Source organism: Dendrobates tinctorius, unplaced genomic scaffold, assembly GCF_039654945.1.
Source record: "Dendrobates tinctorius isolate UK_male_01 unplaced genomic scaffold, ASM3965494v1 ptg000075l, whole genome shotgun sequence".
Classification (NCBI taxonomy): domain Eukaryota; kingdom Metazoa; phylum Chordata; class Amphibia; order Anura; family Dendrobatidae; genus Dendrobates; species Dendrobates tinctorius.
Window position 1 is genome coordinate 8,029,911 of NW_027361743.1, and position 13,178 is coordinate 8,043,088.

Here is a 13,178-nt window from a genome sequence, read left to right on the forward strand (position 1 = left end):
CTGCTGGTGCAGTCACTGTGTACATACATTGCAGTACTGATCCTGAGTTACCTCCTGTATTATACCCCAGAGCTGCACTCACTATTCTGCTGGTTCAGTCACTGTGTACATACATTACTGATCCTGTACTGATCCTGAGTTACATCCTGCATTCTACTCCAGAGCTGTCCACACTGTTCTGCTGGCGGTGTCACATACATTACATCACTTTTAGATCTGTGACAGAGTGATTCTATCACAACTCCTGCGCCCAGTTAACTAGGTGATACGTCGTGGGAATCAGAATCTCTGCCCCTACATTGTGCTGCTGCTAGATTACATAGCAAAAACCTGCTGACGAATTTTATTACTAGAAATTCATTTTGAAAGCATGCAGGTAGAGCCACCCTATCATTACCTTCCAAGTAGCAATATCCTAACAAAAGAAACGCCACATCCCTCATGGCCAGAATCAGCATGGTTGTGTAATTGTGCTGTCTTCTAGTGGATTTGATTGTGCACCATGTTTCAGTCTTTATTGTATGTTTTGCTTTTCTACTATTATTGTATCCATCTATACAATATAAATTAGGAATAGAAAAAAAGTACAATATGTGCATATTATAAATAACGTGACCTACCATGAAACACATGGAAAAATTGCATCATAGCCAGAAACTTTAAGAATTCCAGATTATGGCAACTTATTGGAAACTGAAAACGTTTCACTTGGTGCTAGGGAAGAATATAAAATACCATACGACTATCTTCATGGTGGGAGAGTCATTATCTACTCAGTCAGAGAGTACCAAGAAAAGTTTACAGTTATCCAAAGTTATCCAGCTGGAAAAATAATCTGGAGGAGTCAAAGGTGTTGATTTCTTTTTCTCAGTTGTCTAAAATATTCTCAGCAATGTCTTAAAATGTTTTCAGTCTGTCTGGCTAAGAAGCCACGGGAAGCAATTCCAAGTCTAAACAAGTCTTCAAATAAGCACTTCCATTGTGTTGTCGGTCTCCGAATGGTCGTTCTTGTGGTTTGGAGTACTAGCTCTAAGTTTCGGTTCTAGAGTCTTGCCAAGGACAGGGGAATGTTCTGTAAAACAAGGAAAACCATTAAGATTGACGGTAATTAGTGGTATGTTGTGTAGGCTTTTTAACATCAACCATAAAAATGGAGAAGACAAAAGACATACCTGACTTCTCCTTGTTGGTGTTGGGGTGACGTAGAAGAGGACTACTGGATGGGGTTAAATTTATCCGTCCCCGACCCGGTAATGAAGAGCAGCTTGGCCAGAAGAGGTCATGGCTTTTGTCTGTCTGGGTGCTGTTGTCTTTACTCCCGGTTTTGGCATGTGACACAGTTACGGTAGGTTGACTTGAAAGAGGTGGTGGCAACATAAATGAAGGTGGTGGAAGTGCTAAGGAAGGTGAAGGACTTTCATGATTGTCTTTGCCATCTTTATTTTGAAGAAGTCCTAGAAAGAACACAAAACCTTTAAAGGGTTGTCTCATGAACATTTTAATTAAAAGTTCTTCTGATAATTATTAGTGCCGCACATGGATATACTAAAAAAAAAATCCTATAAATATGACCCCGCTATATACAGTACTATCTAACTTGCTGTGTCCGACCATGCAGAGCTGCTCCAGTTCATGGGCGGCACAATCCACAACTTCTGAGCAGGGGAGAAAGCATAAGTCATTTCTGATAATTGAGTATACAAACATGATACAGCAGGAACTCCTAGCTGCTGCTTTCTAAGGAAACACATTTCCCTGTCTGTATAATCACAGGTTAAGTGTTTCTGACACATCTCCAGCTCTCTGAGCTCATAATATATCATATTAGTGAAGTGAAGTAGGAGTTCTGGTGGCAGCTGAGCTTGTATGTCACAGACTTGATTTATGATGAGCGCACAGCACTAGTGACGCGGCAAAAACACTCATTCCTATGATAAAACAGGGAGGATAATGTGTTAGCCCCAGCTATGTCATGTCTGTGTACTCAATTATTGTAAGTGACTTATGCTTCCTTACCGGCCAGGAGCTTTGGTATGTGCCAACCACGAACTGGAGCAGCTCTGCATGGTCAGACACAGCCATTACACAGTACATAGCAGGGGCACATTTCTAAGATTATCTCAGCACAGAAACCATTTTTATAACACATCCAATTGTGGAACTTATTATTATTATTTCATTATTCCAAGATGTATTAAAGAAAAGAACCTCAAAGGGAACTTCAGGAGACCACGTGATAATTCAATGGAATCCATTAGATGCCATTTTGATGATCCATCATCCTATGTATCCGACTCAAGTGTTGTGGCTTCTGTTGTGAATGAAAGCCATGAAGCAAATGTGAAAATTGCCTAAAACATAACCGCTTAGAAGGTTACTCCCAGTCGTATATATGTATTATTTATTAACATAGGCCTTCCTGCCCATGACAATTACCATATCCTCATACGTGTTTCCAAAACACTCCCAGGTAATTATCAATCTCTGCTCTCAATAAAAATAAAAAAGGATCCGCAGTAAACTCCACTTCCAATGACCCAGAAATCAAAATTTTTAGAAGATTTTTTCAAAATTAAAAAAAATCAATTTTTTAAAAAATTCTCACCTAAACTTCCTTTACGAATCTTTTCATCCTTCTTCTCCTCTGCCACCTGATTAGTGGTCAGAGACGTCTGCCGTGAGTGAGACCCAGAGGTAACAGCAGCCACCGCTGCTATAGATGGCACAGAGAGTGCAGGGCGTAAGCTGGAGTTGTCGTTCTTGCTCTGATCTTTTCTGGAACGTTGATGGAGAACCTTTATCATGGCGTCTTGCTCTATGATTTTGGCATGAAGATTCTTTATTCTGATGGAACAAATGATAATAATAGTAATTCTAGAAACAAGTTTGGTATTACAGAGTAGCACCCTGATTAGCAATGTAAACCAAAGTGGAAGACCTCATTAAGATGTAATAAAACTTACGTATGTTCCATGTCCTGGAACTTTCGGTTGGCCTGCACAATCTCTTCCTCTTCAGGCCACATTCGTAGATCCAATGAGTTTTCAGTGTGGCTTCCATTCCGCGAATGATTCATGATTGTCAGTTCTCTATCATGACAAAACCAGCATACATCAGATTCAGGAAACATCCCATTTATACAGGGCACTCCTGGAAATAAGCAAGTTATCACCTCTTCTGTGAATAGATCATACCTTACAACTAAAGGATAAATTCCTTTTAAGTGACAGAAGTTTCCAATTCACCATCAGGTGCAGCACTACATGGGAAATTTCCTGGCAGTACAGCTTTTCTCAAGTTGTATCTTCAGATGCGCACTGCTGCCAGCCCATTGCTTCCTGTTTGCAGGGTGGTGGTGCGCTCCTGAAGACTGAAGAGGCGGCTCACAATGCTGTACACCATGTTTATCTGAAATAATACTAGAGATACCTGGGGAGCTGAGGTAAGAAAGAGGTTGCTCACACTGCTGTCCACCTTGTCTTTCTGATCTAATACTAGAGATACCCAAGGTGCTGAGGTAAGAGGCGGCAGTTTACACTCCTGTCCACCCTGTGTATTTGATCCCATACTAGAGATATCAGGGGTGCTGAGGTAAGAAGAGGCTGCTCACACTGCTGTCCACCCTGTCTATCTAATCTATTACTGAAGATACCAGAGGTGCTGAGGTAAGAAGAGGCTGCTCACACTGCTGTCCACCCTGTGTATCTGATCTAATACTGGAGATACCAGGGGTGCTGAGGTAAGAAGAGGTTTCTATAACTGCTGTCAACCCTATCTAATCTATTACTGGAGATACTAGGGGTGATGAGGTAAGAGGCGGCTGTTCACACTGCTGTCCATCCCATCTATCCATTGCTGTCCACCCCTATCTATCTAATCTAATACTGGAGATATCAGGAGTGCTGAGGTAAGGAGAGGCTGCTCACACTGCTGTCCACCCTATCTAATCCAATACTGGAGATATCAGGAGTGCTGAGGCTGCTCACACTGCTTTCCATCACGTCTTTCTGACTGTTGAGAAGCTGCTGTGACCTGGAGTTGCTTGACAGTATGTGGTATAGGTTATCACCAGGTCACAGCAACGGAGCTTCTTACTGCACATGCTCACATGCACTTGTATTATTAACATTCTAGGACAGGATTCTGTCACTGTAGAATAGAGATTAACTTCATAGACAAAATAAGTATCAATTACTAATTAAAGACATTTGTTAATTTATTCATGATGACCTTTCTTTTATTTATATATTAATTTTTCTGTTCCTGGGAAACCTATTTAAAACAAAAATGAGATTGAACAAAGAAGTTGAGCACTTACGCTTGGGCTATGGCCGTAGTGGTAGCATCCATGGTAAAATGCCTTTTTGCACTTTCCTCTAGGTATTTCTGTTCCCATTTGGTCGTATCTGCTTCCAGAGCCAAAATGGTCTCTTCCTTCTTCCTTAACAAGTCCATGAGCGCAGAAGCACTGTAATCTGAATTATTAGATGCCTGATGGTTTGCTTGTCTCTATAGGAAGATAAACAAATTATTACCTGTGAATGGAATTGGTTTTTCAATCACGTAAATCCATACTGATGAATCTGATCAGGGAGACTAACAGAGAAGTATAACAATATTTCAAGGAACAGATAAAAGTGTGTTCTGCCAGGACCTGTGGGGGCGGAGCACGATGTGATCTTGGCTCCATCCCCTGAGGTTCTGCACTATGCGTTTCACAGTTTTTTTGTTCTTTTTCTAGAGTGTTTCTTTAAATATCCTCATAACAGGTGAAAAAAATTGTTTAATTTATGATAAAACCATTAGATCCGCTACTATTAATTAAGTCATGACAAGAAGGTACACCATGTGGTCATCTACACCGCTACAAGGAATCAATCACATCACATAACTGTTGTGTTTTCTAAAGACCTCCATGCAATAAAATTGAAATACCGGTAACATAAAAATGTCGGACAACTACAAAAATAATATAAGGCTATTCCAGGATGTTCCATCGATGACCTTTCCATGGGATAGTGCATCAAAGTATGATTGTGGGGGTCCAAAATTAGAGAATGAAAGTAAAGCACCTCTATGGCTATGTGGCAGTCCCCCGACACCGTGACAGCTGCGCTCAGTCTGGCAATCATTGGGATCACTTCCTGTCATTGAAATCCCACCGATCATCCAATGATTGCCTACTCTAAAAATAGGCCATTGATTGATAATCCTGGATAATCCTGAAAAACCTTGTAAAATCTAATTCCATCACTTTTAATTAAAAAAAGTCAGATGGCTACTGATAAAAAAAAACTAATGTAATTTTATGCAGAAAAGACAGATTTAATTAAATTATTTTAGATCAAGAAGGCACGCAGGACTCCTTCACCCCAACCTCTCTCTGTAAGATTGGAAAGCATTTCGCATGAATCGTCTCATTTCAAAAGTTCTTCAAAGTGTGAGAGCAAATTATACTGTCACATTTATACTAATTAGCCTAATTTCTGACTAACCGAGAGAAGCCTTGTGTGCGCTTCATCTAAGCAAATGAAATACCGATTCCACATGACTTCCATTTACTGCACAGACCCGCTGCTGTCGGCCCTCGGGGGGATACATTTATAATAGAGATCATCTGTTACGTCTCCAACCTGACAGCAGCCCCCGAGCGGAAACACCAGGAAAGCCTGTTGTGCGACTAGTGAGAACCCAAGGATCAGAGTGGTCACTGGTCCCGGTTAGTGCTTTATAGTACAGCTAGGATAGGCGATAAATGTCTGAATGATGGAGACCCCAACACTAGGACCCCTTCTGATCCTGTAAACAAGACTCTGCAGTGCCTCGTCTTAATGGCATGGCAGTCGAGCATGTGCATCTCCGTTCCATTCATGGCCTTTGGGACAGTGAGTACAATGCTCAGCTATATTTCGGGATCATTGATGGCCCATGGATAAGAAGGTTATCACTGATGCTAAGAGCACGAGGTACGTTTCAAACTTAGTACAATCCCTTTTTTATAGGGGGACTTTATCAAGAGCTTTCCACCCATCTCATAGGGTAGAAAAGTCACAAACACCATATTGACACTATAATTTGAGACTTTTTTTTTCCACTCATCATTTATAAAAAAAAAAAAAAAAAAAAAAAAAAGGGCCAAGTTTGCAGTTTTGCGGAGATACTTACAATCTCTAAAGTCAGAAAGTGGCACGTATTTACCCTAGGACTGATAAGTGATTACATTTGTCATATTCACCCGACCTGTCGCCTTCTTTTTGCCTTCCCCGCCTGGTTTAGCGCTCCTTTACTCTTAAAGGAAAGCCTTGCAGCCCTGGGGTCCTGGGTTCAAATCCCACCAAAGTCAAAATCTACAAGGAGTTTGTATCTTCTCCCAGTGTTTGCGTGGGTTTCCTCCCACATTCAAAAGACATACTGATAGGGAATCTAGATTGTGAGCCTCATCGGGGACACTGCCGATAATGTATGTAAAGCGCTGCAGAACACATTTTCTAACTCATTTCAGTCTCAGACTGGAGTAAAAAATTTCCAATATATGGAGCTGGGGACCACAATGATGGTCACTTACTGTGTATGTAAAATCATAGAATATCAACTTTTCAACATGTACCGTAGTTACAGCATTAAATCTTCTCATAATATTGAAAAGTTTGCACTCCCTGCTGGTTCAGTGTCTGCAGAGAGCACGTTATGTCGCGGTGCTTTGTGACACCATCTGGCAGTTGTGTATTCTCAGAATGCAGGCTTCCATAAACAGCACTGACGCGGCGCCTCCTGCTGGGCAATCTGAAAATTCTCTGCTGTTGTTATGAAACCACACCGGCTTATAAATGCAGCAATTTCAATAATAATACTATTGTTTAAGGATGATTAGTAACGCGGTCCTCTAATACACTCGTCATAGTGTCTACACACTAAGGGTTAACTTTTCTTTTCCCGCACTGACGTCTGATTTGCATACTCATTAGTATGGCGCTTTCTTCGCCATTGCTTGATACAAGAAGCTTTGTCTTTTTTGAGAAAATAATCTTCCGCTTTGCTGCAATGTCACTGGGAGGTGACACTCCGCAGACGCTGCGGTTACCTGTTGCATCCTCAGACACTCCAGCTCTTTCTCCAGTTTGTTACGCAGCCGCCGCTCCAGCTGTTCTCTCTTCTCTCCCGCTGCCTGGAGCTGGGTCAGAGCCTGCTGAAGCTTCTCCACCTCCTCAACATAGACCTGCTTCTTACGCAGCTAAGTAATAGAAGAAAAGTGTTCATCAGATCATTCACAACACAACAACATCAACTGCACAGAAACTTTTTGTGAACGGTTACCTCCCGGTAGTATGGCAGGATTTCTGGGCCACTGGAAGACGCTAGGTCACATTTACTCAACTATGAAATTCTGCCTAACTGGCGTACATGACTTGCACCACATTTGTTCTCTGTTTTACTCACTTTTTGCACCTCACTAGACAAGAAGGAGTGGCTTACAGTGAAAGGGTGTGTCTTAGCGGTAAGGGAGTGGTTTAAAATTAAGTGTGTGTCAGAGAAAAGAGGCTGGCTTAAATGATTTCGCATTGCGTCAAAATTTGAGCACAAAAAAATGGTCTACAGTGAGCCAACCAAGATGCGAGATAAAGATAGAAAAAAATATCTAAAGATGCCCAAGAGATAACGTCTGTCTTGGTGGAGAGTGACATGTTGGTGTTATGGGCCATGAAATGTTCCACTGGCAAATTAAATATGTAAATTTTCTCTATAGAGGGGAAGAGGACATAAACTCTAGTGCCACCTATTAGAAGTAGAAATCCTAAAAGTCAATATCGACCCTTTAACGAGCCTTGTCACATGACTTGGGATAAAAGCCAAACCAGAATCTCTAGTTGCAGACACGTGTTTCAAGGTGTTGCGCCTCCCCAGTGCAAAGCAAGAGATTAGCTGTATACATTGCCCTTTAAACCGCAGTCAGAGGCCTCTCATACAGCCAAATCAGATATTTTGCTTTGCAGTACGGAGGGGCAACACCCTGAAACATGTGTATGATGCAAAAAAAGAGGGTGAATGCCGGACCTCCCATCAATCTCAAATTAATAACCTATCCGACAGATAGGTCAACTGTATGGTGTGTTCAGACAAGCACCAGTTGATGTTTGTTAATTGGCCTTCCTTGGCCACCTGTCCTGAGCTGTATCTTATCTGTGTACCAATTCTGCTTGGTGTCTGAAATCCATTGGCGGTTGATGTTGGAGACTAGTCAGGGAAATGCAACCTTGGGATTTCCTGAATAAAGACCTTAATCCGGTGTCGGGGGGGTGTTGTAAGGTGAAAAATTCAAACTCTTGATTCCATCCCCAGGCAACTCCACCAGTAACACTGTGATGTCCACCTTCCTTTCTCGAAGTCTGACCATGACATGTGACACATTACCCTTCACTAAAAATAAGAGACTTGTGTGCCCCGATCTCACCTCTTCTTCGAATTTGACCACTTTGGCTTGGGCATTATTCAACGCTTGCTCTAGGATTTCAATATGCCTCCTCTGCTCTTCGTTGGTCGCGCGCAGTGATGCCAGCTCCCTCTGCAGCCCTTCCATCTCCTTCAAGTGTTCTTTGTCTGGGGAATGGATGAAACAGATCGGTTTCTATCAGAATACTTCATGGAATCTGGGCCGGGTGCCAGCTTACCTCTGGCACCGGAATAAGGGAGAAAAACTAAAAACATGGAAAGCGGCAGATGTGTAGGTGACTACAGGGCTCTATGTGTTCTTCTAGCCGTTGTCTGGTGAACGTCAGTAATAACTTGCGCTCAGCCAGACGTCTATGTGGCTCCATGCAGTTCTGTCAGAAATTATTGAAAAGTCGTAACTAAAAGTGACAAACTAAAACTGAATGCTAACATCTCATCCACTTAATGAAAACAGATGAGAAACTGGATAGGCCCATGGTATATGGCAGCACAGATAGGTCATGTAATGCTCCTCGCGTGGCATACTGTTATGAATGGGTCACCGAGGAGGACAACAAAAAGTCAAGTCCCAAAAAACCAGAGAGGTTGGTAACTATGCAGATTGCAGATCCCTGATCCTATCCACACAACTGGCAGTAGCAGTGGAGCGTTCCTATGATGACCTAGACGTCTCGTCACTGCCGGAGGACTACATAAGCCTAAAGCAAGAAAAGGGGAAAACTAACTTCCCCAGAGCAGACCAAAAAGGAATAGACAGCCCCCACACATGTATTGACGGTGAAACAAGATGAAAACACAAACACAGGCAGGAAAATAGGCTGAGCAAACGATGGGGCCCAAACTAACTAGAAAGAATAGGAACGGAAAGACACTGTCTGCAATCTGCCAAAAACCCTACAAAAATAATGTCCAACACTTCTGATAACAAAATTAACCCTGAAGTCACTAGACTTCTCCCACTATATCAGCACTCTGAAATATTCTGAGACAGAGCAAAAAAGAGGCCAATCTAATAAGGGACTAAAAAGCAAATTGGCAAATACACATAAATAAGAGTGGAAATTCAGCACTGCCCCAGCCGGGGCTGGCTGAACACACAAAAAACTGAATAGACCAACAAAATCAAGTGTGAACATTAGCAAAAACACTTAGCTTTGAGAAGGCTGGAACAGAGCTGAAAACCAAGACCTCAGAAGCCAGAAGCAATCACCAGCACTGACTTAGGGCGTCGGCTGTCTTAAATCCAGTCTAAGATTCCTGAGGTCCAATCGTCATCCTCATTATCAGGTGGTATTAATTCAGCCTCACTACCTCCTGTTACCACCAGAGGGAGTCTGGAAGGAGAACTCACTACTGGTGGACCAGAGAATGAACTCACAACAGCATACCCAATATGTACCCATAGGGGATCCTTTTCCAAATGGGATCACAACTCTTATCTATTTGCCATAGCATATAAAAGCTGCAGGGAGCAGATTTCTCTGGATTGTCCACTCTTTACACATGCAGCCCATTTTCTTTTAAAAGGCAACTATGTAATACTTTATTATTTCCGCTATGGTGGCACTGTAAGGTTTACCAAGGTTCCTTCCTGGTCTACCCAGTGGCTCCCACCGGCGATTCAGCTGCTCCATGTCAACAGAGCAGCTCTTCTTCTTTCAGGCTGTTCTGTTGTCTGGGCGTGACTGCTGACGTCATGCTGATTGACAGCCGACCCCCTGCAGTTAGGCAGCGGGGAGCAGGCTGTCAATCAGCATGAAGTTGGCAGTCACTACCTGTCAACAGAGCAGAGCGGAAGAGAAGACACTGCTGTCGACGTGAAGTCAGCGAAAGCCGCTGAATGGCCGGCACAAGAACGAAGGTAGTTAACAACTATTTGCCTGTTCTTAGGCCAGTAGTAAAAAAATTAATTAGTCCTGGATAATCCCTTTATCTTCATCAAATAAGACAGACTGCCAGCTCACTGATGTGTCAGATTACAACAGCCTATTAGAGTCTAAAGGGAGGAGGAGCTAAGCGTACTCAACTGTTGTGAATTTGCTTTCTGGCCTACCTCTGGTTACTGCTGAAGGTGGTGGAGCTGGTCAGGTTGACGGAGGGGTTGCGAGTTCTCTTTCTGAGCTCCCTCTGGTGGTTACTGGAGGTAATGGAGCTGATCTGATTAACAGAGGCTTGCCACCTGATAATGAGGACGACAATTGGAGATCTGGGGTTTCAAGACTGGATTTAAGACAGCCGACTCCCTCTATCCCTGCTGGTGATTTTTTCCTGCCTCCTGAGGTCTTAGTTTCCAGCTCAGTCCCTGCATGCTCAGCTAAGTGTTCTTTTGCTATTCTGTTCACATTTGAACTGGTTTTGTCCGGCTGGGGCTGTGCTGAATCACCATCCATATGTTACTGCTTGTGCCTGTTTGTTTTTGTCCCTTATTAGATTGGTATATTCTGAAAGAGAAAAAAAGAGGCCAGAGTGCTGATATAGTGGGCGAAGTCGTACGACTTCAGTATTTTTGCATCCGACGTGTTGGACCTTTTTTGCAGGGTTTTTTTGCGTGATTGCAGACAGTGTCTTTCCTTTCCTGTCTAGTCAGTGTGGGCCCCATCGTTTGCTCAGTCTATTCTCCTACCTGCGTTTGTGTTTTCATTTTGTCTCACCGACAATATATGTTTGGGGGCTATCTATTCCTTTGGGGTCTGCTCTGGGGCAGTTTAGATTCCCCTTTCTTGCTTTAGGCTTAGTTAGCTCTCCGGCTGTGCCGAGGCGTCTAGGATCATCGTAGGTATGCTCTGCGGCTACTGCTAGTTGTGTGGATAGGATCAGGGGTCTGCAATCCACTTAGTTACCAACCTCTCTGGTTTTCTGTGGCTTAGCCTGGACCTGCTCTCCTCCTCGGTGACCCATTCATAACACTCAACACAGTGAGAGAACAAGCAAACCTGGAACTGGATTCACAGCTACACTGCTGACTAATGTTCTCCATGCTGCTTCTGAATATATAATACATAAAAAGTCAGGAAAGCAGGAATCCTTCATTCTCTTTGCATGTGGGCGGTATCATTGCAGCTATTCTCCACCAACTGGTTCATGATTTTTTTTTCACCACCAAGTAACTTCTCTGTCAGATGTATATTGCATAAGTCAAGGAAATATCAGCTATGATGCAGAAGCCATAAAGGAATACAAACAAATAGTATTCAGTAACCAATGACATATCTTTAATTGGCGTTTTCTTTACAATTATTTTGTCCCAATTTGTATTAATGTGAACTCTCTCTATGGTACACATGACATTGCATGCATCGTGTTCAGACTCTTGGGTTTAGCACCAACCTGTAAAATTACAAATTTGGAGCCGTGAAAAGGAGAGGAGTGATATTTCTCCTCCAGTCTGTGCAATTTGGGGGGGGGGAGATCACCCAATACCCATGACGCAGCCGTATAGCAGTGTGCACATCCCGGCAGTACAATGGCCGCCGGGGCCTTTGATCTCTATATTCAAATGAAGCAAACAAGGCAGAAGTATTTTGGCTGCACATTAGAGAAGCCGCTTCTATTGCCCGAGCTCTGTTTTGTCAGGTTTAATTACGTGCTGACATTTCATATTGTTTCCTGGTCTGTTCTGTCCGGTCAACACTGTGAAATGTGAAGTAATTAACTGCGCTGGAGGCGGCTCCATTGTGACTGGACGAGAACTTAATAAAGGCCATAATGAAAAGCTCTTCAGACCCCTTTATTCTTCTTACCGATGGCATATAAATGAAGGAAAAAAACACATACATATAGGTTTGTAAGGCAGCGCTGTGCCCGGGGGTCTAGCCCATGAGGATGATATGGGTCCAGAATAAGGGAAAGGGGATAAATACACCTCATATTGGATGATTAGAGTTGGACATCATCACCTAAAGGCCCCCGTTTACAGTTGGTCAAACGACCATCTGATGTTGAATGGAAGCCTCCAAATTTAGAATTCAAACTTCCAATCCTTTTTTTTCAGTTCAAAAAGGCCGCTCTCCCCATAGAGAACTCGTGGATGCAGATGCATGATGCAGGGGCTAAGGCCCTATTTCCAGCGATGTGTCACTTACTGGGCTGCTTGCTGTCATTTTGATACAATCACAGTTTTCTGTGCTGCCGATCTAGCGGTGCTCTGAATGCTGAGCTCTGTAGCCCAGCCCACACCACTGATTGGCAGCTTACTGTGCACTCCATATATTGACAGAAAGCTGTCAATCAGCGCTGGGGGCGGGGATTCACAGAGCAGGAGGACCAGGAGGCACGACACACCTAGTCCTGTAGTGATAATCTCCTGCAGATGAAACACTGAAACAATAACCTAGTAAGAGATACATTGCTGGTTTCAGGGTTTCTGTTCCTACATCATGCTGTTCTTGGATCGCATAGCAAAAACATGCTGACTGATTCCCTTTAAGCATAATGACCCTTACATCTTTTTCACGCTCCCTCAACAAAAGAAACCTTCAGGAAGTTCGGTATGTTTTGGATGTTTCAGGAGTTTTCAGGGGATTTTAGGAGTCAAGGTCTCATTTTTCTGGGAGCCTTCCCATATGTGTCGGGACAGTTGACAAATATGGTCACATATTTATTTATGGTATTCCTATACCATATGCCTTTAAAAGTAAATCAATGTTCCTTCAATGGACCCTGGGCTGAGTTCCCTACCAGAAAGAGTGTCACTCATGTCCATGGATCGTGGCCTGTGCCGAGATTGCAGC

The 13,178-nt window shown here is 43.0% G+C and overlaps 1 protein-coding gene across 4 annotated transcripts in view; it reads right to left on the reverse strand.

The window, feature by feature from the left end:
- Positions 1-488: 488 nt before the first annotated feature.
- Positions 489-13,178, reverse strand: part of AMOTL1 (angiomotin like 1) — a 192,029-nt gene continuing 179,339 nt past the window's right edge. For all 4 annotated transcript variants that reach the window (XM_073582968.1, XM_073582967.1, XM_073582969.1 and 1 more), the window contains 7 exons: positions 8,450-8,595; positions 7,082-7,231; positions 4,319-4,509; positions 2,964-3,089; positions 2,606-2,844; positions 1,173-1,454; positions 489-1,072 (listed from right to left, as the gene is read on the reverse strand). In XM_073582968.1, coding sequence (XP_073439069.1) covers positions 963-1,072; positions 1,173-1,454; positions 2,606-2,844; positions 2,964-3,089; positions 4,319-4,509; positions 7,082-7,231; positions 8,450-8,595 — 1,244 coding nt within the window. In that variant the 3' untranslated portion in view covers positions 489-962. The remainder of the gene's footprint in view (positions 1,073-1,172; positions 1,455-2,605; positions 2,845-2,963; positions 3,090-4,318; positions 4,510-7,081; positions 7,232-8,449; positions 8,596-13,178) is intronic.